The following is a 25,504-nucleotide window of genomic DNA, read 5'->3' as shown; positions in this document are numbered from 1 at the left end:
ACCTAAAAACAAACTAAGACGACCGCAATCCTTTTCACTTCTTGTATTGAGGCACCAAAAAGGTCTGCCATCGCTGTGTGTGCAAAAAGCTTTGAGTTCCGAAGGCGCGGCAATGTCCATCAATCAGGGGATTGCTCCCCGGTTCGAACGCCTGTCTGTGCATTATTAAATATCCTCCAGCCCCCATGGCCCTGTGACCCGCCCAGCACTCAGTCTCCTAACCCTGTCCTCCATTATCAGAATGGACAGGAACCGGCTGCATGTAGCCTGAAACCTTTCAACTCTAATTCTAGTTTAGTCTCAAAACAATTGATCTTCCCCGCGTTTAGAGAAGAAATACATTATTTGTTCCTACCAAGTAGGACAATAGTAAAAAAAACAAAAACATGGAAACGACAGACTGAATGGCAGTGACACACAACTCACTCATTGCAAAGACAAGAATTCTTTCAAATAAAAATCTTTTATTTTGTCCATTAATAATAATTATAATTATAATAATAATAATAATGTCATCGTTTTCATTCCATCTAGACTCCACCATGCCACTTTCAGAACTGGAGTATTGTTTTCAGGATGCCCGTCTGTGTGTCTGCCTGTTTCCCGGGTGGCTGCACACAGGACAGGACAGGACAGGACAGACAGACAGACAAGCTACGGATTCTGGACGGGGAGAGAGGAGAGCAAAGAGAGAGAGAGAAAGAGAGAGAGAGGGGTGGGCGAGGGAAACGTCGGTCTGCAAGCTAGAGTGACACTCCATTTCATTTTCCATGCTGATTCAGTCCAGTACAGGCACAGGGGAGAAGGGGAGGGGTTCTCCTGGGGGGGGGGGGGTCCATCTGCTTGGTCATCACTTCACCACAGTGGGAAAGAAGGGGCCGGGGCAGAGAGATAGCTTCAAGCTTATTGGTGAGGCTACTCAATATGGGGACCAGGACAAACCAATCACAAACCGATAGAGTAGAAGGTGTGTGTGTGTGTGTGTGTGTGTGTGTGTGTGTGTGTGTGTGTGTGTGTGTGTGTGTGTGTGTGTGTGTGTGTGTGTGTGTGTGTGTGTGTGTGTGTGTGTGTGTGTGTGTGTGTGTGTGTGTGTGTGTGTGTGTGTGTGTTTCGTCAGCGTAACTTTGAACCTCCTCCACTGTACACTGGTCAAATGTTACCGTCACAGCCAGGTACAAAGAGCAGGTAATCAGAACTCCTTTTCCTGTGAAAAGAAAAAATGTTTTGAGTAAATTACATTTGACCATCACATGTTTGACTGCAGGGTAAAACGTCCGATACTTGATCTAACCAGCCCCTGAAATATATATTTCACCTGCGTTTCATCGGGCTGTAGTATTGCCAGTGGAAACAATATTGTTGTCAGAGTTGGACAGAGACCGCTCCTTCACCACGGGGTCTGCACCAAGAGAGGAAGATGAGGAAGAGGAAGAACAGAGGCAACCGGAATGCCCTTGAATTATTTCTGGCTTCGAGGAGAGGCTTAACACAAAATGAATTTATGCAAGTTGCATTTCTAATAGCACAGTACATCAATTAAAATCAAAAAGTACAGTACAAAATCTCACTCTTTCGAGAGTATTGTACGCCGCTGTATACTGCCCACCTGTGGTGTCGTTATAAACAAGGCAGCATTAGAAAGCTTACAGTGGCCTATAATGATAGCATGAGGCTACTGCTGAGAGCTCCAAGAAGCTCCAGCGCAAGCCAAATGTTTGTAAGTGTTGGGGTCCCTACCTGATCTGCTGTGTTACGTGGCCTGATGTATGGATTTATGAGTAGGGCATCTGAGTCCGAAAATAACTTAATTGCAGTTTTGGCCAACCCTCTATGCAGTTCGGTTAGATTTTCTTCAAGACTGTGGAACCATTGGCGATCATGTCTGTATGATCGGCACTGAATATTGTGAATTTGTGTATTTTTTTACTCCGTGTTTGGTTATTTGTTTATTTTGTTTGTGTTGATATGGATCCTCCTGGGTCTGAAATAAAGAATTATATAATTATAAGTGGGTCTACAAGTCCAATATGTCCATTTTATCTTTATCTTTTTTATCCCTGGGTCTAGAGTTCCGTATGAGCATGAGCCTGTTAACGAAAAGGGTCCAGGTTATCTCAAACCGATCCCATCACAATCACGGCACTGAATCGTCATACTGCTTTAACGAGCCTAAAGTCGTTGGGCTGCCGGACTACAGACGAGGACTTCCATCCAACTGATCTTAAGTCATCAACAACACAACGAAGGCGGAACATTTAATGTCTGACGGGGGTTAGAGACAGGGATCTGGCCGGGAGGGGCGGGAGGCCCGGGAACCGACTTCATCAGCTCACAGCGGGGGGGTCAGAGACAGAGAGAGGCCAAACCACGTCTAACTGTTGGGCCATCAATACGGCCCCTCCACCCCAGCCCGACTCCCAGACCCCGGGTGCTCACAGAAGTAGGGGTGGTCCATGGCCTCGGTGGCGGTCAGCCGCTGCTGGTGGTCGTAGCGCAGCAGCTTGTCCAGCAGGTCCAGCGCCTCGGGACTCACCAGGTGCTGGTTCTCCGTCTGCACAAACTGCTGCCAGTGCTTCTTGTTCTGTCTGCGGACGCACAACGGACACACAACCTTTAGCAGTCAGATCGCCGCCAGTGCTTCTTGTTCTGTCTGCGGACGCACAACAGCTTAACACTACTAATACACACACTAACAGCTTAACAATAATACACACACTAGCAGCGTAACACTACTATTACACGCCAACAGCCACTCGACACTCAACGGGGGACCTATGAAGGATACATTTGGATTTCTAAAAGGTTTTGCGTTTTACTCATTTCAGTTCGGTAGCAGCACCCGCTTCAATCCAAAGCAGAATCAACCTACAGCGAATTCGTTTTATCAAGGAGCTGGTAGGTCTACCTGAGCTGCTCATTGATTCGTACAGGTAGACTGGGGATATTAGGCTCAAGCTCGTGCACGATAAAGAATATAAGGTCAGAATGTGAAAATACATTGCGTTGCAATTTTTTGACGTCATGGTTCGGCCATAAGCAGGCCTTCACTTACTGTCCGAGCAGGTCTTTGAAACGCGGGTCCAGTTCGATGTGGTACTTCCGCAGGTAGCTGAACAGCTCGTCTGTGCCCAGGACTTTGGCGATACGCACCAGCTAAGGAGAGACACAGTTCTGCTGTTGGATAGCAGTGTGTGTGTGTGTGTGTGTGGAAAAACTTTCCCTTTTTCCAAACCGAAGATAATGTAGTTGTGGAATGTGTGATTCAATCTCACTGAAAAGATGAGGTGTGATCAGTTTGAATAATTTTGATCTGTAAGGATGAATATTGAATTCAAGATTGTACATGGGTAAGGCAGCAATGTGAGTGAGTGAGTGAGTGAGTGAGTGAGTGAGTGAGTGAGTGAGTGAGTGAGTGAGTGAGTGAGTGAGTGAGTGAGTGAGTGAGTGAGTGAGTGAGTGAGTGAGTGAGTGAGTGAGTGAGTGAGTGAGTGAGTGAGTGAGTGAGTGAGTGAGTGAGTGAGTGAGTGAGTGAGTGAGTGAGTGAGTGAGTGAGTGAGTGAGTGAGTGAGTGAGTGAGTGAGTGAGTGAGTGAGTGAGTGAGTGAGTGAGTGAGTGAGTGAGTGAGTGAGTGAGTGAGTGAGTGAGTGAGTGAGTGAGTGAGACCTGGTCGTAGTTGTCTTGTCCATGGAAGAAGGGTTCCTTCTGAAAGATCATACTGGCCAGCATACACCCCAAGCTCCACATATCAAGGCTGTAGTCATACATCTGCACGGGACAGGGAACAGGGACTATATTATTATACTATATTACATCCAAATACTGCAGTACTGTGTGTGTGTGTACTTCAGGGTTACCTGGTAGTCCACCAACAGCTCTGGGCCTTTGAAATACCTCGACGCCACCCGGACGTTGTACTCCTGAGCTGGGTGATAGAACTCAGCCAAACCCCAGTCTATAAGACGTAGCTGTGGACACAAACCCCTGTTACTGTTCCTGTTCCAACACCTCCTTTGAGCCTCAACCACACAGCTAGAGATGGATCTTGAGCACACTCTATTCACGGGCCAGCATGCTGTCGCCTTCTGTCCAGATTATGAAGGGGATGAGGTAGCTTTAAAAAAACATCAATACGGGTCTGGGTGATGACAAAATTATAGCCGCCTTTCCTGGCTTCTGTAAAACACCAGTGATCAATAACAGTTGATAAAATGACAGTTGTACAGAGTCTGCCGAAGAGCATTCAGTGCGCCTGTGCCACTGAAGTCCTTTGGACCAAACATATTGGTAGGTGATGTTTTACTGAAGCCATCGTTACCATCTTTCATATGGTAACGACGGTTTCATCAACCAGACCGGTTTTGTCTTTTAAGATTGTTATGATTTATTTGTTTTTACTTGTCCCTAAATCTAAAATTAAAAACAGAACAATTTAAATGAACAGCATACTGGCTGATAATTGCCAGGTTGATAATTTAGATTCAAATCCTGCTGCATTCGTTAAAAAATCTGCAGGAGTTGTGAAAACACAGATGCTCTAGAAGTTGCGGTTTAAGTTTTGCTTTTGCCAATTGTCTGCTTGGATGATTTTCCCGAGCAGCTGAATAACATCCCAGGCATGACACTACCAAGGAAACCCGACCACAGCCAGACGCGTACCTTTCTCATTTGGTGGTCGATCATGACATTGTGTGGCTTAACGTCTCGGTGCATTATACCCATACTGTGGCAGCAGTCCAGTGCCTACAAACAAACACACTTTGGTTAACTCATTGCAAACTGCTTCATCAACATGCAAGGTTGTCATGTGGCCAATTCATTTATTCCAATTAAAAACTTTATATGCTAAATTGGAGCTTATCTGATGTTAACCACTGCTTATAAGATAGTGGTCATGAGAGTGTAACCAGGAATTGGTGTATTTTAGCCAATGAATTACAAATACACACAGATAAGGAATAGAACGAGACACTGACTCTTGCGAGTAGAATAATGTAACTCAGCCTGCAATTATTGACTAACACTTAGCCTAGACTACCTCAGCATACATTAGTACGTGCCAATGTCTTCAAAGGGAAGTGATTAAGAATGTGTTTTAATATTATAATCTGTGCGCGATCAATCAGAATGAACTTCCTAAAGTACGATACATGCTACCAATGCTATATAGCTATAAACACAGAATATGTGCACTTCCTGTGTATTCATTGGTACAAGGGGTCTTAACTACATGCAACTCGAATCGGCCTCACCTTCAGCAGTTCATACATGTAGAAACGAATATCAAAATCTGTCAACTTCTGGTACAATTCCTGCAAGGGAGACACGGTCAAATGTCAGATCTCATTTTCTGAATCACCTTCAATCTCTTGCGGGTCGAATAATGTAACTCAGCCTGCATTTATTGACTGAAACACCTCGATATGACCAGACAGACAAACTGGAGTGTCATTGCATTCAAATTCTCTCACTGGCACATTTTTGGCATTCTTTATCCGGAGCAGATGTGAACTAGGAAACAGCACGAGCTGCTTGGATGGAGACAGGACTCTGACTCCTATCAAGAAGACTGTTACTATTCAGGACGTTCAGAATCATGCAGATAGTACAGATGATTGTTGTACCTTGAAATCTGTGTTATTGATGCACTCGAAGACGAGAGCCGGAGTTCGGGACTGCAAGGCCGTCGTGGGGAGATGATGTGAAGGTTAGGGCAAGATAGGAAGAGATAGGAAGAGTCAAACAAACAAAAATCCATGATAACTTTTTTTAATTAAATCCAGCTCCTTATCAAAGATTAATAGATGTTTGATATCGTGTCCTTATTAGAGACTTCGATGACAATTGTTTGTCTATTATCACTGAAGTCTATTCCGTTTGATTAAATGTCGCGTCGCTCATGCAGACCGAATGCCCACAGACGCATGTTTAAAGCAGAGCTTGTAATCCCATCATAAAAACGCATATCTATGCACATTTTCAAATTTAGGATCAATAAAGTGACTTCTGACTTCCTTACCTTCTTTCATGCACGGATAAGCACTTAATGGCAGAAGGTTTCCATTAAACCCAGTGAGAGCTTTTAGTTGGGTTTCTACCCAGTGAACTATGACCTACCGCAGGATCCACCCAGTGACCCATGACCTCCCACAAGGTCCTTGACCGTGTGCTCCCTAGGACCTGTGACCTATGACCTTTGACCTACCACAGGGTCCTTGACCGTGTCCACCAGGCGGATGATGTTGGTCCCCCCGCGCAGGTTCTCCAGGATCTTTATCTCCCGCTTAATCTTCTTCTTCTTCACGGGCTGAAGTGTCAAAACAGAACCGACAACGTTCAAATAATGATATGACCCATATTTAAACAACAAGCACTGTCAACCATTTCTTTTTCTAACGAACCACAACAGCAACAACAACAACAACAACAAAAACCCAGGGAAGTGTGTGCAGAGAATGGATGGCATGCTGGGGAACTGACAGTAAACACTGAGGTGAAACAAAAGTCAAAAGTCTGCTTGCCTGAACAAAGCATCCCCTTACAATTACACACGCACACACAAACCGCCCCTACACACGCACACACAAACCGCCCCTACACACGCACACACAAACCGCCCTACACACACACACAAACCGCCCCTACACACGCACACACAAACCGCCCTGTTAATGTGCTGACTCAACAGAGCCATGCACTAGTCTATCAGTCTCTCTCTCACTCTCTCTCGCTGTCAAAGGCCAGCACGGGGGAGTGGACGGTGTTTAAAATTAAGAAGGGAGTCCACACATGCACAGGGTAAACAGAGCAACAGACAGAGGCTGTGGCTCTGAACACCGTCCTCCAGTGTAAGGAAGCCTAAACTCCTTCAATGGAATCAGCGGCAGCCAACAGAAACACACCAGATCGATATGGTGGTAATTGCCCTTTTCTGCCGGTCCCCTTTTTCAAGTCCTATAGTTTACAAGACCATTGACTAGAGGCCGAGCCCAGCTCTACCCCGCCACCCTGCCCCCTGCTGCACACCAGATCTCCCCCAATAATCTCATGCACAGGTTCCTGAGCTCGGAGATCAACAAGCCAGGTGCCATGATTATCTAGGCCTACATAACCACGCCGCTGTGTGTGTGTGTGTGTGTGTGTGTGTGCGTGTGTGTGTCATCGTGGTTTATACCGTAGTTCATGATGTTCATTTCTTTGAATGCAATGAGTTGAGCGGTTGTTCAAATGCTTTCCCTATCTTTCAGTGTAGAATGGGGGAAAGATGGACGGACTGATGAAATAAAGATAAATAGGATGTTTAACCTAGCTTTAAGAGGATAAGTACAACAGAAATATAGAACAGAAATAGGCAACCAACAATCCCAGGAAGGCAACTAAAAGGAGGCCACACTCTTCTTTCTCTCCCATAATCACCTTGAGGATCTTGACAACCACCTTTTCGTTGTTAGTGATGTTGATTGCCTCAAACACCTCACTGTATTTCCCTCGGCCTAGTTTCCTCACCAGCTGGTAGTCTTCCTGGTTGCTGCATGGGTAGAGAGAGACACAGTGAAACAGAGACCGGTGCTGCAATGGTCTTCACAAGCAACGTGAAAAGCATGTTGTTTGTATACCAATATGTATGCATTGCAATTTGCCAAAGAAAGGAGAGGGCCACAAATGGCATGTCTAAGTGTTATTAACTATCTATCTATCGATCTATAGAAGGATTAATAACATAAATGTTCCTGGTAGACTGCAAATAATTGAATGACATTTGACATCAAACTCAATACACTGACCACATTTCATAAAAGATATGCATGAGCAAATTAAACCATAACATTAAAACAGGGCTCACCTCCAACTTGGCACGTGAGCTTCATAGTCCCAGTATTCCCGGCTCTTTAGTGTGTTAACGTCTGCGTAAACACGGGACTTACTGCCAGCTGCTGGACCCGGCATGATCAGATTCTTGAGCTTAGCTCGCTGTGACAGGACGGTGACTCGGGAGGTAGGGATGCCACCGAGAATTCCCCCAGTATAGGGGAATAAACAACAAGCCTATCACCGTATAGATAACCAATGCTTTGCTCGTTTGTGGCAGGTCGAACAGATTTCTTTGCCTCACACGACTATACAGAAGGCCAGAATGGGATGGTACTATAGGAGAAGCCTGTATGAAGGCTGCAAAAAGGGTGCCGTGGATCACTGGCGCTTTTTCGGATTGTCAAGAGGCAAACGGAACCAGAAAGGTTCCGAACCATAAGCTGACTGATTATAGAAGGCTGATGGTGTATCTAACTGGGGGTTTCATATGGACAGGTAGACGTTTGGGGGTATTGAGGTAGAATGCGGGAAACGTGCCTTGTTTCTATGTATTACAACAATGGGATTACAACAATGGGATTAAAATGAACCCCGAAAAGGGCACAGTTCAGTAGTTTCAGGGATGTACGATTAATCCAGATGCCATTGGTTAAACCCCCACCCACTCTCTATGGGCCTGAATGCTTAATAAAAGGGCTGGCTACGTTACCGAGTATTTTTCAAGTGGACGCTGAAATACAAAAAAAGAATCCATCGGGAGTCAGGCAACGTTATCAACCCCGGTTTTCGATTGACAGATCAACCCTCTTCACGATCGGTAGATGACGGCTGGAGAGGGGGTGGAGTACGTCAGATCGATGTTGTTAGCCAATGTAGCGACAAATGCTACCTCAGTACGAAAATGTCGCACCGAGGGGGAGCGCCCGGTGCTGTGCACCATCAGCGGATTGCGTCGCATGTGCAGCCGTACTGGAATGCACCTCCAACCCCCGGTAAGACCCCGACAGAGGTCGGGATTTGGGGACTTTCTGCAGACACCCCCCGGTCGAGACCGCGGACGGAGCAGCGGATTGCGATTGAAAACTAAGCCACCCGGATGTGATATACGTTGCCGGGGTGAATTTGTCTTATTTCATTTGGCACCATATCCCCATATTACAAGCGAAACAGCGCCATCATTAGTACCGGCGATAGTGCATCGGTGGTTAGGAGCGGTAGGAAACCAAGGTGATCACATGTAGTAGCTTTAAACTAACTGTTTTGAATAACTGTTTCCTTTCTTCTCTGAAAGGGGAAAAAAATGTGTCATGTGTTCAAATTCGTTCTGTTATTGTTGGTAACCCATCTGAGTCAAAGGACATAAACCAAGTCAGATGCCCAAGTACTTGGCATATAACCAAAGCATAACCAAAGCAGCATAACCAAAAACAATTGTTTCAATACTGGCCAGAAGAGGAAAATATCGGCCTACTTTGGGACCAGCAACCGAAGTTTTGTTGTGATCTTCTGACAGAAGGAAACTCTCATAAATAGGGAGAACATCTACTGCAACACTTTAAATAATTGGCTGTCAGTTACATATTGGTCCATCAGTTTATTCAAATGTAATCTAGGTGTAGCAATCAGTCATCATTAGCTCATCATTAGCTACTGCTGATATTTATTTGGGATGGATGCTTCAATAAAAAACAACAAATGACTTTATAAATGAAAAAGTTTTATTTGTTAGTGCTGTGTGTAATTGAATGCTACATACATACAGATAATCTTAGCATGAATGTACACATACTGTACGTCGCCACAATGTTTTAAACTTTTTTTTTCTCTTTTCTTCTTTTTTTTTTTAAACTACATCATTCACATAACTAGTACAATTGGAAAAAGCTATAGGAAGGAACGGTGCTTCATGAAGGAGAGAGGTGAGGAGGGGAGGGAGGGAGGGAGGGAGGGAGGGCGCACCAGTTCCCAGGGACAGAATACAGGAGCTAAAACAGCAAGCATGCAGAGGGCAGAAGGACGCTAGGGCCTGAGGCGCTGGCCACGGGAGCTCTGAATTCATAAATTAAGAGAACAGGACAAAATCAAAGTTGGGGTTTGGGGGAGGGCTGAGGCCAACTTGTAGCTGCAGTCCATCAACAGGCCGAATTGGACTGTTTTGTTTTTTTTGGAGGGGGGGGGGATGAGTTTCATCTTTTTATAAAACTAATTATCTTAATATTATTGAAGTGGCTATGTAGCCCGTGCAGATCCGTGTCATGTTACTGGTTCTAATTCTCCTGTTGGGACCATTATGATCAACGTATTAGTGCCTGAGATCAGATGCAATACTAAAAATGAATCACTGCTGACCACTAACAAGCCTCACAAAAACAAAAAAATACACAATAGGCAGGAACAATTCTTTGGTTTTGAGAATGCACGTGACGTATTCAATCCAGTTACTTTGTCGTGCTTCTTGCATGCCAGCAGTGCACACTCACTGGCCCCTAATGTCCAAATGCCAAGTTTAACTTTTTGGGTACAGGTTGACCTTTCACATTTGGATCTGCCTCTATAAGTCCAGTGCATTGTTCTTTTAGCCGATTTGACATCCCTGAAACACTCTGACACGGATCTACAGCCAGCCCACCCAATTGTGATCTTGTCGTTTAGTTTGATTTCAGCGGTCCCCTTTCGTTGTTAATAAAAACCGACCAGCTACCCCGGCACCCTGGTCTCTCGATCAAGAATATAGATTATTCATATTGTTTTAAAGAATATTAATTATGAAATTAATATAAAACACGTGTGAAAAACTTTTTTAAAGAAAGACACATACACAGTACTTTAACCTCCTCGCTTGAGTCCCAGACCTTTGCCTGGCGCGTTGTTCTAAGCCAGTATGATCAAACTGCAGAGAATGCTGTCTGTCCCGAACGTTATGGTGTCAGGGATTAGGACAGAACAAGGCGAAGGGGGTTCTCCAAACCAGGGACGAAGAGGCACCAGGGCCTCACATTAAGGCCCAAAGAAAAATGATCGCATGATGTTGGATCCCCTAACCTCCTTATTTTTCTTTTCATTTCCTTTTTTTCGAAAATAAAATACTGCACTCAAACCAGGTTTCAATACAACACTCAAGAACAGGGTGTGTGTGGGGATGTATGTGTATATATTTATACACATACATCCATCCCCTCCCCCCAACACGCACACACACACACACACACACACACACAGTCACCCACATACGTAACAGCAAGAACAGCCCTCATACTACATTTAACAATATGGCAGACTTTTTAACCAAACGGTGAATCAAGATTCTTGAGGAGCGAACTAGAATCTCATTGCATTCAAAGAAATAAACATCATGAATTACGGTATAAACCACGACAAAGACAGATCAAGCTGAGCACATGTTAAAAAAAACTATGTGAGTAAAAAAAAAAAACATACATCAACAATAGATGGATGTTTGTCTTGCAAAAAAAAGGTTAGTGATAAAAAAGCAAACCTCAAAAGGGAAAATGGTTTATAGTTGTAGTCCTGGCTTCACTACGTCGCACTCATCCAATTACAATTAGGGCATTTTATCAAAAAGAAACTTACATCGGTTGATACACACATATCTTGATCTTGTTGATACATATCATCCCCTGTATAACAGTATTTCATGTTTTTCTTTTTACTGCAGAAGATCTGCATCACCCTAGCAGTGCACTCTCTCGCACACTCTCACACTTACACACAGGGAACTCTTTGAGGTTCCCTATTGCATACCAATACGAGACTACAAAAAAAAAAAAGAATAGCCAAAACAAAAGAATATTTGTTCAAACATCTCACACGGCTAAAAGGTAGCAGGGGTACAAAAACAGTCGTCATTGCAGAGTGGTTACTTTTCTTCTTTTTCTCTAAGAAAGACAAAAAGCGTGACACTTTTCTAACTGAACTGGCAATTGTGCTCAAAATGACGTCTGCATTATATACACAAGCTGAGGGCGCCACCATACAGGGCCGGCCACAGGAAACGCTGTCTCCGTGGTGTTGATATTTTTCAGAAGCACGGCAGCAGATGTCACGTCACATATTACTCAAAGAGTCTATACAGAGGAATAGCGTTGGTATCAACGATGACGTTGGGGGGGGTCTTCTTCTGTGTCTGTCTCTAACAACAATGTCCGCCCCTCGTAGAGTCTGCTATTCTCGCGAATGGGACTGCTGGGACAGAGCTTTGAAACCGGCCCAGTTTGGCTGCTTGGTTGCCAAAAGTCAATGTAGTATATAGTCTGTGTCAACAGACTACCGCTTCCACACTGTTGTTGGAATCATTTCATAATAACATAGGCTAAATCACATCCACACGGTTACAAAACGTAATACAAGGAGGACCCACAAAACACTGGTCGCATGAGAATCATACCGCTGTTTCTTCATACATAAAAAGGATCGAAACTCGAACCCTGGAGAGGATTTGGTCGGGGAGTATGGATGGGGAGGAACGCTAGGATGTCTGATGGGTTGCTGTCAAAATAAGAGTATATTTTGTGTGCAGGTGTATTTACACCGAGTTGGGGAGGAACTATGGAGCAAAGTAACGGTTCAGAACTTTGTTTCTACAGGGGCTGGGGGGGTCCACATCCCAGAGACGGGGGGGCCACAGACCGGTTTCCTCTGGAGGTAGTAACGAGCTGAAGAACAGTGAAAGAGGGAGCAAAGGGAGGTTCATAAAAAACACTCGCATCAGTCAAGGGCTTCTCAGGTTGGCCAGATCACAATGGGAAGGACACACTAACAAAAGGTCCTGCATATTTCCCTTTAACAACCTTTACTGCCAATTAGTTATTTACAAAAGCTTTTTTTTGGTTTTCTGATGGGAGGTAATTGTGATTGAAGATGAGTTTACTTACTAACTGGATATATGTGCTAGAAAAGTAGCGTGGCATGGGGATTAAATATATCTTGCATCGCCCTGCTCTATGAAGTTTTTAAAAATGTTTCCCTAAAAACCGATGCATTTGGCAGTAGTCTACAGACGGCGAACCTACAAATAACTAAATTCTGTCAGTGGTTAACTATCTAAAAATGTTATGCCAAGAAAGAGTCATCGAGGGATAAGCAAAGAAAATTGGTTCCTATGGTAGAAGATTAGCAGGGACCTGATACGGAACTTAGGGAACCGTTATATAGAGGAGAGTGGGTTGCCAGGGACAACGAGTTCAAGGGCGGTACAGTACTTCCGGATGTGTTTACATACAAAAACCAAAAAGGAACATACACAAAGACAACGCACGCTAAATGCAAGAGGGCACGGGGTAGCCGCCGCCCTCAGCGGTATGCTGGACTGTGTGATCCTGCAGGGAGCCCAGGTCACTGTAACGTTCTCCGCACCACACACACTTGAACTGGCCCTCGCGGGAGTGCGTGGCCTGGTGCTTGACCATGTGCTCCCGCTGCTTAAATCCCTTGTTGCAGTTGGCACACTTGTAGGGCTTCTCCCCGGTGTGGATGCGGCGGTGGCGGTTCAGGTCGGACACGTACTTGAAGCGCCGCTCGCACTCCGGACACTTGAGGGGCTTCTCGCGCGACGGGTCGCAGCGGTGCTGCACGAAGTCGGACGAGGAGAGGAAGCGGCGGTCGCAGAGGGAGCACTTCAGGGGCTTCTCCTGGCAGTGGGAGTTCTGGTGGCGCTGCAGTGTCGAGCTCTTCTTGTAGCCCTTCCCGCACACGTCACACTTGTAGGGCTTGTCCGGGGAGGCCGACGAAGGCTCGCCGCACTTGTGCCGGAGCAGCTCTCCCGACTGGCTGAACTCCTTCTGGCAGGAGGCGCACTTGAACAGGTTGTCCATGCCGTGCACGTGCTGGTGGTAGAGCAGGTGGGAGGGCTGCATGAAGCCCTTGTCGCACAGGTTGCACTTGAAGGGCCGGACGCCGGGGTCCTTGTGAGTACGCCGGTGGCGCACCAACGCGTACTGCTGCTTGAAGCTCATCTGGCACTCGTCGCAGTGGAACGGCCGCTCCTCCGAGTGCGCGCGCTCATGCTGCCGCAGGTCGGACGGGCGCTTGAAGCCCTTGCCGCAGGTGGCGCAGCGGAAGGGGCGGGCGCCTTGCGGGTGGCAGGGGTGGTGGAGCAGCTCCGACGACTCCTTAAAGTGCAGCTCGCACAGGTTGCACTTGAACAGGTGCTCCCCGGAGTGGGCGTACATGTGGCGCACGAGGTGGGAGCGGTGCTTGAAGCTCTTCTCGCACACGGCGCACTTGAAGGGCCGCTCGTTGCTGTGCGTGCGCTGGTGGTGGGCCAGGTGCGACGACTGGCTGAAGGCCTTGTCGCACGTGTCGCACTTGAAGGGCTTCTCGCCCGTGTGCACGCGCTCGTGGCGGGTGAGCTCCGACAGATGCTTGAAGCCCTTCTGGCAGACGGAGCACTTGTACGGCCTGTCCCGGGCCGAGGGGAACGGCAGGATGGACGAACTGCTGCTGGCAGACGCCCTGCTACCGTGGTTGTGATGGGAGGTTCCTGAGGTGGTGGGCGTGGGGTTGCCGGAGGTACCGGGCCGGTAGGTCTTCTCGCAGATGGAGCACTTCATGGGGTTGGTGCTGTTATGGGAGGTGTGGTGCTGGGCCAGGGAGGTCAGCAGGGAGAAGCCCATCTTGCAGACGCCACACACAAAGGGCTTCTGCTCCACCTGCACACACTGGTGCTCCAGCAGGTCTGTGGCCTGGTGGAAGATCTTCATGCATTGGGTGCACTGGAACGACCGGTCTTGACTGACCATGCATTGGTGCTCGTGTGGGTTAGCGAGGTGGGAGATATCGTGCCCACAGGCGCCACACTTGTGGCCTCCTTCGTTGCCTACCTGCAGGGTGGGTTGCTGGGCCTGGGCCGGGTGCTGCTGCTGGCTGTGCTGTCCTCCTCCGTGCCCCCCGTGCTGCTGGCTGTGCTGGCCATGCTGCAGAGCCGGAGGGTCGGGCTGGAGAACGATACCGTACACGGCACAGCCCAGAGCGTTCTCTGCGCCCGGGGGGATGGCATGGACGACTGGAGGGGGAGCAACAGTATGTTGCTGCCAGGCCTCGGTCATTCGGGCCCGTGAGTAGGGATTCAGCTTGCCGGTTGTTGGGACCCAACTAGGGTGTGAATAAGACAGTTTGGACCGATTGACGGCTGCAGGTCGTGTGATTAACTGGAAAAGTGTTCACTGTTCATCAAATAGCACAAGGGCACTGGAAAGGGTTTGCTGTAGACCAGGTTGCAAATTATTTCTTTGACTGTACAGAGGACCGGATGAAACAGTCCAGAGATCCTGGCTATCCTAGTTAAGATACAAATCCACCTCTTATGCGTCTTCAAAAGAAACCTGCATGGAAAAAACAAACACGGTGTTAGTTTCCCAACAGATTTTGTATGGTGGATCAATTACTGTACCATAAGCGACTATATTGCTGTTCAAATAGACCAAAGGGGAGTCTTAATTAATAAGTGTACAAATGACAGACACACACACACACACACACACACACACACACACACACACACACACACACACACACATTAAGCAGTAGTTCCTGAAACCGAGGGCTTATCTTGAAGTTCCCGTGTCCGCAACCAAAAAGGCGGGTAAAGCAAGCGACTACTCTTTCATTATCCTTCGGAAACCAAATCTCCCTTTTGCATCCGTACCAATTAAATTTGACTTTTGCAATGACCCGCCGCTGCATTGGCCAATTAAAAATCAAAAAACATAATCGTATCTCAAAACAACAATACTTCACACGCTAATCACTAGCATCTACAAAAGCACAATTAATTATGCTAATATTCGATGAGCAACATAGTATTCCGTTCCACCCCTTTCGGCGCAAAAAAAATAATTATGTTCAATCATTCGGGTGGAAAAGTGGGAGGCATCATATAAGCATCTCCGTTCTTTAGACAGAAGCAGGCGTTCATTGTAACCAGGTAGGGCTAACAGCTAGCCTAGCCTCGCTAACATCAGTCCGGCACAGAAAATGGCTATCGTTAGCATGCTAGCAAGCAGCGAACCAGAGTTACTGCTTTGTCAAATCTATCGACGTGTTAAAAAATTGGATAGGAATCCTCATTTCATACAATTCCACACTTATGTGCCCTTTGTATTTATTTACATTGGGATTGCTTCAGTAGTCGTGGCTTCGTCGTTGATAACTAGGCCCCAAAATACCTACCTTCTTCACATCCGCAGACGATTCTCCGATGCTCTCTTGTTTGAACGCTGGCTCCAGGGGCGATTTTTTCCCCGAGATTTTGGTCAATAAAATTGGTGTGACTCCCATTCGATACTCCAACTACCCCCACAAACACTATACATGTACTCGTCTGCGTAATTCCCAGCTAAGCCATTATTATTGTTGTGAAAAAGAGAACAAATTTTTAACAAATCGCTAGCTGGCTATCGGCTAGCTTGTGAGGTCCTGCCCGAGCACGGGAACATGAATACCCCAAGAGCTAATTGGCATGCTCACAAACACACCCGGAACCCTGCTATCCAGGAGTTATCGGGTACCCCGTGATGGGAGATCGGTGCTTACAGAAAGTATATTAATTGATTGAAACAAAAAACGCATATCAATATTGCCGTGGAGAATTACGGGTGTGATATATTGTTTATACTCGCAAGAAGCAAACGTGTTGAATTTACTTGAAACTCGATCGCTTACTAATAAGCATAACATCATCATATAAAATAAATTCAAACAATTCATCAGGATGGGTTAATTTGGTCTCTAATTAATAAAAAATATTGGGTTGACTAAGAAGTTAAGAGAAAAAAATGAAGCATTGAATATTTTCAACGGAGGGCTGAAGCGGAACCATGGAGCGGAACATAACGCAGTATAAAGTTTCCGGAGGGCGAAGCGAACGAAGACAGCTTGTTTACATCTCGCCTAGGAAATGCATAACGCACGCGACTGATGGTACAACATTTTCCGAAAAGGAATTTGATCATCCACGTTTTCATTTTCTTGGTGTCTCGTCTTTTAAAAACCGTATTTGAGAAACACATTGGTTATATGTCAACGATAGTGTATACGCTAACATTAAATCATATAAAAATTGTAAATCATAAGTGAATTCTTCACAATGCTGGTTGGCTATAGTAGTAGCTCCGACGAGGAAGTTGAGAATCCAAGTGAATTAGCAGATTCGACTGGTAAACGCAAGACAGTGTCCTCTTCAGTGTCTTTTGAAGAGGATTGTCATGATCGAGCTGAGAATAAAAAAATGAGAATCGAACAGCAGGGGTCGAAAACAAGGTGTGTCCATATCAAGTAGACAACACACACTATTTGTAGAGGCTATATGTTATAACTTTTCCATGTTATCCTCTGAATCTGTCAGACTGCCTGTCCCTGGATGTCTGTTGGCCATGTTTCCAGAGGAAGAGGAGCCAGATAATGACACGTCCCTTCATGATGGACGTATCCGTTCCTTTAAGCACGAGAGAGGAAATTGGGCAACCTATGTATATTTTCCATGTAAGATGACACACATACACGGTCCATCGTAGTCTCTTCTCTGGATAATTATGTTAAGAACTGGCCAATAAAGATGCTTCAATTATTCCACAGCAGACAACGCTGACGAAATTCAACTAAATCCTCTGTTTATTTTTTACATCTTTGCAGTTGTTTGTGTCTGCCCCCTACCATGAGACCATCCTGGCTGTCATGTTATTGAAATACTTTTGACTCCTGCTCGCCCCTCTCATCTTGGCAGACCCCCCAGACGAGGACTTCATGGAGCTGCTGGAGGAGCTGCTGGAGGTGGCGGGAGCTCGCGGTGTGCTGCTGACCCAGCAGAGGGAGTTCCATCTCAGCGTGTCTCAGACAGTGGTGCTGAAGCACCATTGGATCCAGCCCTTCACAGAGAGCCTTAAGGGCGGCCTGACCAGCTGCAAAAGGTTAGGGGGGGGGGGGGAATTATTGTCTATCACGTCACAGCGAACGCTTTACTGCGGTTTCATTAAAGTTGAAGTGATATTAGTCACTTAAACCTAAACACTCATCACACTCTTGTTTAAGTAACACTGAAAAAAATGTTTTCTTGTAGAAGACGTACTAAGTAGAAAAAAAAACAATTTCTTTAAGTAATGGATTTGTGACCTGATTAATCCGTAGAGCTATTAGGACTGGGTCAATTTGTAGGATACCTGTAGCCATTTAAAAGTAATAAACCTGAAAGTTAATGGGATACTAGAACATGTAAGTATTTTAAAATGTATGATAAGCAGTTGATCATTCCATTTTCCATTAGGACGTAAATCCTAATTATGTGCGTCATCCCCACCATGTTGATTGAGAACACATTTTCGGGAGCAGCAAGGGGTTAGCTATGAGATAAGGATGTGGTGAGAAAGACGGCTGCAATCATCCAAAAAAAGCAACGACGACTGTTGTAGATTACTCAGGAATGTGTCTCACTTGTTAGGAATTGATTGATGGTGTCTCTTTTTGCCAGGTTTGTTTGCTCTGCAGGATCGCTCAGGGTCTACAGTAACGCTGAGAGAACCAGGTAAAATTAACAACTGCCGCGACTCCTATAGTTCCTAGTCAGCAGGCTCATATTCTCTTGCTATGATGTTTATCTTTTTTTTTTTTTTGTGGTTATTTTACTTGAAATTTGGCTCTTAATTCTCCAGTTGCCTTGTCTCTGGTACTGTTATTAAGCCTGTGTGTGACCCCTACAGGACGTTTTTGGGAATGGAAGTGTCTGCTGGACATGCTCAGTTGGCAGAGATTATGAAAATGGTGGACAAAACTATGATAGAATTTCGCCTTGACACATTCTATAAGGTAAATGCTCATGACTTTTGTGGCAGATCCAAATAAAACAAGAACATTGTGAATCTATGGATATTAACATATAGTAAGACAGCAAAACTTGTCCAGGTATTATTTAGCTTCATTAACAACATGTATAATCTGAACATTTCTCTTTGTCTGCCAGGACTAATAACATAAAAAACAAACAAATGTAAAGTATCATCGGGTTATTTAAACCCAATTATTTAGTTTTCAGTCCCTTGTCTTTCTCTTTTCCCTCTTCTCTAGGATCCCTCGTTTCACGTGAGTCTAGCCTGGTGCGTTGGGGACTTCACAGCCCAGCTGAAAGAATGCCTTAAGGAATTACAGGTATTGTGGTCGAGAACTGAAACGTTCACACAGCCCGGGGCAACAGTGTTGGTATAGATTGATGGATTTCTTTTTCGGCTTGCATTGCATTGCTTTGCCAAGCCCCTACCCAAGAAAAATGAAAGTTTAGTGCATACAGATCTTTAACATTTGATGATGGAAACGACTTCTTGATCCATAGTCGACAGTGACCCATGCATACATCTTACATATAGCTTGAGTGCTTCTAAATGATTTGGGTCCCTTATTTACTTATTTTTCAAGGGTCTGGTTGACCACCATGAGGAGGGGGCATTCCTGCTGACGTTGGACTGTCAGGAGCTGCGCTGCAGGGCAGGAAACAAGACCTTCAGCTTTCCTCTGCAGTCCTGAAAAACCGGATCTTTTAAAAGTGGAGCAGTAAAACACCAGCGGTACGACGAACAGAGTGGAGCCAAGGACAAAGCTCCCGGATGAAACCAAGCGGGGTTGGTTTCAAATTGAAATGGAAAGATAACAATGTCGCGAGACATTTGTTAAAAGGCTCTGGACTTCTTCGACAGACATTAATTAGCGTAGCGCTGGAAGACATTGGTTCTTCTAGTGGCCACTAAAAAATTAGTAATGTGGATATCGAAAAATATGAATTTATAATGGACAGATACCTGCCCATTATCAATGAAATCCTCTTACATATTTATCACATCACATGTATACATCCCAGCCAAATGCAATATCATCACAGAAGTCCGGAAAGCCACGTTTTAAATGTTCACATGTCAATGAAACACATGATATATTTTTAGAAGATGTAAATAAAGATTTAAGATTCAGTAAATGTTTAATTTAGAATCTGTATAGAAGCCACAAGTATCACTACTTATTTGGAGGTACACAATGTGTTAATATAAACTTCTGTGACCGCTAATGCAAAATGTACAAACATTGAATTTTGAAAAGTACACAATGGTGATTGATTATAGTACATAAACATCATGGCAACCAATGGGCTACAAGTTCTCAATTGCTCGCCGCCACAATAACTCATACATCATTAGTCCACGAGCAGTATGCTTCTGTGATATTTGGCTTGGTGTTTTTGGTGTACCGGTTGAGCACATAGTCTATAAAATACATAAGTGTGTTGCAAATGAACTAGGTGCATTTGCAGATAGGCATTACGTTGTAAACAAATTGAGAAGGCAGAAAATTGGGATTCACATGAATATCAGCAGCACGCACACTTACGATCAACGAAAGGAAAAAAAAAGTTACTCAAATTGTGAGGTAATGTAACGAACCAGGAAGATAAGGTCCAAAGCAACTAATTTAAATATATATATATTTTAAGGAAATGAATTCACAAAGGTGCTATTATAATAGCACATATAATTGTCGTTCAGATCTTAATATAATTGTTTGAAGAAAGGTAATTGGCCCACTGTAAAACAATACATTTCGACTATTAAAATCCTATTAAAAAATTAGAATTCACTGCATTAAAAATGTTCTAAAAAAATGACAGCGCGTGAAGCAGGGTTAAGCGGAGTGCACCACAGAGCCGGCACGGGTTAACGAATGGTAACATGGTAGTAGTAACAGAGTTTGGGTATGTATCTCCTCGGCTGGCCTCAGGGGGAGCACAGCAGGGTCTTGATGTAGGCCACGGTGGTGTAGTTCAGCAGCATGTTGACGTGCTCGTTCCCGGGCAGCTCCAGCAGCTTGACGGGCTGCCTCTGCCGCCCCACCCAGCGCCCGCACTGCGTGGCGCTCCGCAGGTTGACCGTGCCGTCGCCGTCGCCCGTTCCCACGCCCACGGGCTCCGCGTTGGGGAACTTGTCGGAGTAGCGGAAGCTCTCGGGCGTGGGCACGCCGCTGCCGTACAGGCAGTGGACGGCCACCCCGGGCGGGTCCAGGTCCGACACCAGCGGCTCCGTGTCCTGGCGGATCTGCCAGCCCTCGGTGAACCCCACGTCCGAGAAGAAGCGCTTGTAGTCCGCCACGGTGTAGTTGTAGGTGGGGGTCTGGACGAGGACCTGGGTGGTGTATTTCGGGGGGGAGGGTAGAGGGGAACATGTGAAAGGAGGCTTTTTCCAAGGCGGAACACTTCGGTGACTTTGTGGTGTTGGCTGTAAGAGATTCAGTTTATTAAATTAAATAGGCACATAATACCACAGATTGAAGGAGCCTTTTCATAGAATCCTTTTTTTGTCTGGGTCTCACTTAGTGTGGAGTGGTAGTTTGCTATTGACAGGGCACCCTTACTAGAATGAATGCACCGTGGGTTTTGATGCCCCATGAGCGTGCTCCTATTTTTTTTTTTTAGACCATAGCAATATCAATATCGCCCAGATCTCATAGGTGGAAGTAGTAGAGCGTGGTACACACAATGGTGACAAACAGATTGCTGTAAAATAATTTGATATCTAGTCTTTTAGTGAGCAGACAAATGGAGGAAGACCGACCTGGTTCTTGGGCCAGGTGTGTGCGTAGGGGAAGAGCCAGGTGGTGGTGATCGCGCTACGCTGCTGCGAACGCATCTTCAACGGGCTGATGACGGGAATATGGTCGTTGTCACCTGCAGAGCACATCTTTCAATCAATATTTACACTCACTTTTAGCATTAAAAAGGTGCTGTAGGTACGATTTAAGAATTACGGATTGGGTATAATTAGTTAAAAATGGCATAGCCCTCTGCCAGCTAATAGTCAGTGAAACGCACAGTGAGGATCTGTTTGAGTTGAAAGCCTGCTCCAGTATGAGCCCATGCTAACTTTAGACTGCCCAATCAGGGCTTTCTCTTCCCTGATCGGTACAGGGAATCCATCTTGCCTTATCAACCATAGGTTCTGTGAAACGCACCACTTCCTCATTGGAGAAACATAGTTGGTTGTGTGTTCCTGTACATGCGTTAGATGTACCAAACCAGGCAGATTGTGCGTTGACTGAACATAAAGTCCCCTGCCGGTGTTTTCCGTCTCACCCGAGGTCACCACCCGCATGGTCTTGACCACGCCCCCCCAGGGCGCCCCCAGGGCCACGAAGGACTTGATGTAGCGGTCCTTCCAGGCCTGGGGCTGGTGGTTGAGGAAGTACAGGGTGTACATGTTGCCCATGCTGTGGGCGATCAGAACCACGGGCCCCCCCGCCTTCTCCGCCATCTCCTCGATCATCTGCTGCAGCGCCAGGAAGTACGCCTTGTTTTCATCTGAGGGACGGACGGAGAGAGAGAGGGAGTAGACTGTCACGAGCGTTGAACAGGCTTCAAGGGACAAGGAGTGCCTCCAGCAGAAAGTGTGTGCCTGTGCGTGTGCGTGTGCGTGTGTGTTTACTGGGTGCTTTTCTCCAGTCGTAGGGCGCGCCTCTGACGTCATCATCTCTGGTGTAACCCCACTCCACAAACGCCTGTACTAAGCTGAAGAAATACATGCCTACACAAGACGACAATAAAAGAAAATGGTACACAACAAGCATTAATACAGGTATTATAAGACCAAAACATCCCAACAGGCAAACGGAAGAACGGTTTTGTGGCCTCCCGGTCCGTGTGTTTACCCAGGCTGCTCTTGCTGGGGTCCAGGTACTCCACGGAGAAGGTCTTCCCAAACCCAGGGACCCGGATGTCCACGCCAGGCGGGGCCGAGGTGGAGTGGGTTGTTGTGTTGTAGATCAGCCTGTGATGTGCGTGCGCGCACAGACAGAGACACACACACACACACACACACACACACACACACACACACACACACACACACACACACACACACACACACACACACACACACACACACACACACACACACACACACACACACACACACAAATCACTTGCTTGTGAGAAGTAGCTTCTTCTGTAGAAGTGTGGATGAGCCGATTGTAGTTATCATCAATATGACAGAATGGGATCTCTTGTAAAGTGCCTCCAGGCCATCATGCTCTATGATGCTATCCACCCAGAAGGACTTGCTTGTGGTACGGTCAACCAAATCAGACCCTGAAGGGTTAAACCAAAACACACAAACCACTAATGCAGAAATAGGATGTTGTATCAGATCAGAAATCCTAGACCAAGACTTACGGGACAAGTACCAAAATTAAGGAAGTAGCACTTCTTCGGTTCCTTTACCCTTGACACATTATAGCTACACATAGCACATAGCTACACCCAGTTTTCAGGTGGCCCTTGGACTTTTCTAACCCACTCCCGGGTTTTCAGCAAGTGGTTGTTTATGGGGTGTATGTGTTTCACCAGAGTAGGGGGCCTCAAAGGTTAGTTTGTCTTATGTAGGCTGATAGCTAGCTTGAGGTCATCAAGGTTTATACTAACCGTACTCTGTACATAGGGCGTGCTCGCTTCACCTATACCTTGTGCTCAGTTCTGCTACGCACTTCCTAATATTGGATCAAACTAGTATCTTATAATAACAATCAGGGCATTTAGCAGATGCTTTTATCCAAAGCGACTTACGTCGGTTAATACACACATTGACACACCGACGGCAGAGTCAACCATGCAAGGCGACAGCCAGCTCGTCAGGAGCAGTTAGGGTTAAGTGTCTTGCTCAGGGACACATCAACACTCAGCTAGGAGGAGCTGGGGATCAAACTAGCAACCTTATGTAATGCCTTTTCCAATGTGAATGGTTGAATTTGATTATAATAATGAAGTAATGGTGTGAATCGGTTAATTGAACTTGATTATGTCCTGATTTGTGTGTGTGTGTGTGTGTGTGTGTGTGTGTGTGTGTAAATGGCATACCTTATGTTGTCTATCCAGCAGTCTATGGCTACTGGGACCAGTAGCTCCAGGTTGAGCCATATGTTGAAGAAGGCATCAGTCTTCTTGTAGCAGATGTAATGGACCACACTGGGTTTATCTAGCTTGGCTTCAAGTTGGTTACCAAGGTCTCCGGGAACTGAACAAAATTATTGTCAAATGTGGTCAATTTAAAATATAGTGATCTATTAGATTCAAATAAGAAATTTCTTATTTTTACAACTTTATAAAACATTTAGTACAATTTGCATTGATGTTGATACAGGTATCTTTTCTCTCTGTCATGGACAATTTCGACAGCCTACCCTGTCCATGACCTACCAGTTTGCCTGCCATCATATACTGTTATTTATTCTACTGAAAATAAAATAAACTGGCAATTTTGCTTTACATTTCGGTAACATGAATCTGCAAGCCCCATGTGTCTATTACTTAATTCAAATGATATGGGTCAAGCTTCATTGTTCAACACCTTAACCTTTAGACAGTGGAATAAGATAGGAAGATAGCCAAATAGCTAGAAATCATAAGGTCAAACTAAATCAGCTTCAGGACAGGGGGACAACTGTTTTTTTTATCTCTGACAAGGGTAATGATATTGTTATAGCACGATATTGATTTAGGCACATACGTTCATGTCTAATCTGTTTCCAGAGGGCTCAACCTTCGTAAGAGTTTCTTGGGGCTTTGCCTTCACAAATACTGGTATAAATGTAGCCGTACAAAAGATAACATTTTTTTTGGAAAAGCTAATACAATAAGAACAACGAGTAAATAAAGATAAAAGTATGAGGCGTGTTCGCAGAAAAGCACGCGCATGCGCCTGTGGGAACCTGGCCAAACACAACTAAGTCAATCTTTATGCCAAAAGATTAGGAAACATTACAACTGTGAATTAGTTTTATACTTGATGTTAGCTGTTGGTTAAACGTGCTTTTCGAGGTTAGAAAAGGCTGGGTTGTTCATTTACATCCATAAAAACAAAGTGTTTTTGGTTTATGCAATTTCCGATGAAGTCATATGACCACGACTCTGCTTGTCAACAGTCATCCTCCGTCAGTAGCGTGCAACAGATCCATCGCTAGCTGTTTAGTCATTAAAACAAGGGACGCATGTGAATTACGCACTACTAAACTAATACATTTCTGTTGCTGTTGTCCAGGAAAAAAAAAGGCGTTTTCCAAACCAGAAACCATGTACAATCAGTTATTTATAGAAAGCAATGCATACTTACTTATAACTACTGGAGGTCTTTTGGGTTGACAAGATTCGTTGTCGGCAGATTTGTGAAGATTTTTACCGACTGTGTAACCAAAAATCAGTAACAAACAAACCACTCGGAGCAAAGAGAAGACAGTTGTTCCATGCCAACCGGCCATGGCTCCGAATATCTCATAACGAAGCTGTCATGATGATGAGAGCGTTTCTGTGAACATGTAGGAGGTTGTTAGCTTTCTGTTGTTGCCGCTGGTTTACAATCTCCCAAAACACATCGATCCCTCTCCCGTGATTAGTGGAAATGAGATCACGAGGTACATCATCATACAAAGTAATCAATCAAAGATAGTCGGATGTCGAATCAAGTCCTAAGTAATCAACCGCCGAGGTAGTTCCCTTTGAACTAGGGATACATTTGAAATAGATCACTATTTTTCTGTTTTTGTATTCAAATCAGATCCACTTGAAAATAAATTACCACAATGCATATGTAAATATGCAACACTTTAATTCAGTATAATCGGAATATATTAAAGCTAAATTAGACAATTTATTTTAGAAGCATTT

General features: G+C 45.2%; 4 protein-coding genes across 6 annotated transcripts; 1 reads left to right on the top strand and 3 right to left on the bottom strand.

Moving 5' to 3' along the window:
* Nucleotides 1-477: 477 nt before the first annotated feature.
* On the bottom strand, nt 478-8,918 carry csnk2a2b (casein kinase 2, alpha prime polypeptide b). Of its 2 annotated transcripts, XR_008896512.1 has the most exons (13): nt 7,841-8,918; nt 7,414-7,525; nt 6,203-6,304; nt 5,622-5,672; nt 5,250-5,309; nt 4,657-4,740; nt 3,855-3,965; nt 3,664-3,765; nt 3,053-3,153; nt 2,437-2,585; nt 1,316-1,399; nt 1,161-1,204; nt 478-663 (listed from the first exon to the last, which is right to left on the bottom strand). XR_008896512.1 is itself a non-coding variant. In XM_056598921.1 (12 exons), exons 1-11 carry the CDS (start codon nt 7,942-7,944, stop codon nt 1,323-1,325), a joined length of 1,053 nt encoding a protein of 350 aa, XP_056454896.1. In that variant the 5' UTR covers nt 7,945-8,918; the 3' UTR covers nt 1,013-1,204; nt 1,316-1,322. The 2 variants fall into 2 exon arrangements, 1 of the variants encoding a protein (XP_056454896.1); XM_056598921.1 differs by lacking the exon at nt 478-663 and having other exon boundaries at nt 1,013-1,204.
* A 592-nt stretch (nt 8,919-9,510) lies between these two features.
* On the bottom strand, nt 9,511-17,280 carry znf319b (zinc finger protein 319b). The gene is made up of 2 exons (XM_056598917.1): nt 15,997-17,280; nt 9,511-15,149 (listed from the first exon to the last, which is right to left on the bottom strand). Exon 2 carries the CDS (start codon nt 14,871-14,873, stop codon nt 13,086-13,088), a length of 1,788 nt encoding a protein of 595 aa, XP_056454892.1. The 5' UTR covers nt 14,874-15,149; nt 15,997-17,280; the 3' UTR covers nt 9,511-13,085.
* On the top strand, nt 15,721-20,535 carry usb1 (U6 snRNA biogenesis 1). 2 transcript variants are annotated; one of them, XM_056598926.1, is made up of 7 exons: nt 15,721-16,746; nt 17,171-17,307; nt 17,549-17,732; nt 18,290-18,343; nt 18,519-18,624; nt 18,883-18,963; nt 19,228-20,535. In XM_056598926.1, the coding sequence occupies exons 2-7, from the start codon at nt 17,199-17,201 to the stop codon at nt 19,333-19,335; spliced, it is 642 nt and encodes a 213-aa protein (XP_056454901.1). In that variant the 5' UTR covers nt 15,721-16,746; nt 17,171-17,198; the 3' UTR covers nt 19,336-20,535. The 2 variants fall into 2 exon arrangements, with proteins under 2 accessions (XP_056454901.1, XP_056454899.1); XM_056598924.1 differs by having other exon boundaries at nt 15,722-17,085; nt 19,228-20,529.
* On the bottom strand, nt 18,388-25,365 carry pla2g15 (phospholipase A2, group XV). The gene is made up of 7 exons (XM_056598920.1): nt 24,954-25,365; nt 23,702-23,858; nt 22,498-22,616; nt 22,275-22,373; nt 21,926-22,150; nt 21,408-21,520; nt 18,388-20,978 (listed from the first exon to the last, which is right to left on the bottom strand). The coding sequence occupies exons 1-7, from the start codon at nt 25,096-25,098 to the stop codon at nt 20,574-20,576; spliced, it is 1,263 nt and encodes a 420-aa protein (XP_056454895.1). The 5' UTR covers nt 25,099-25,365; the 3' UTR covers nt 18,388-20,573.
* Nucleotides 25,366-25,504: the final 139 nt, after the last annotated feature.

The sequence above is a fragment of the Gadus chalcogrammus genome, chromosome 9, assembly GCF_026213295.1.
Source record: "Gadus chalcogrammus isolate NIFS_2021 chromosome 9, NIFS_Gcha_1.0, whole genome shotgun sequence".
NCBI classification, from domain to species: Eukaryota; Metazoa; Chordata; class Actinopteri; order Gadiformes; family Gadidae; genus Gadus; species Gadus chalcogrammus.
The sequence above is the reverse complement of the archived record's forward strand: the minus strand, read 5'-3'. Positions and strand labels throughout refer to the sequence as shown.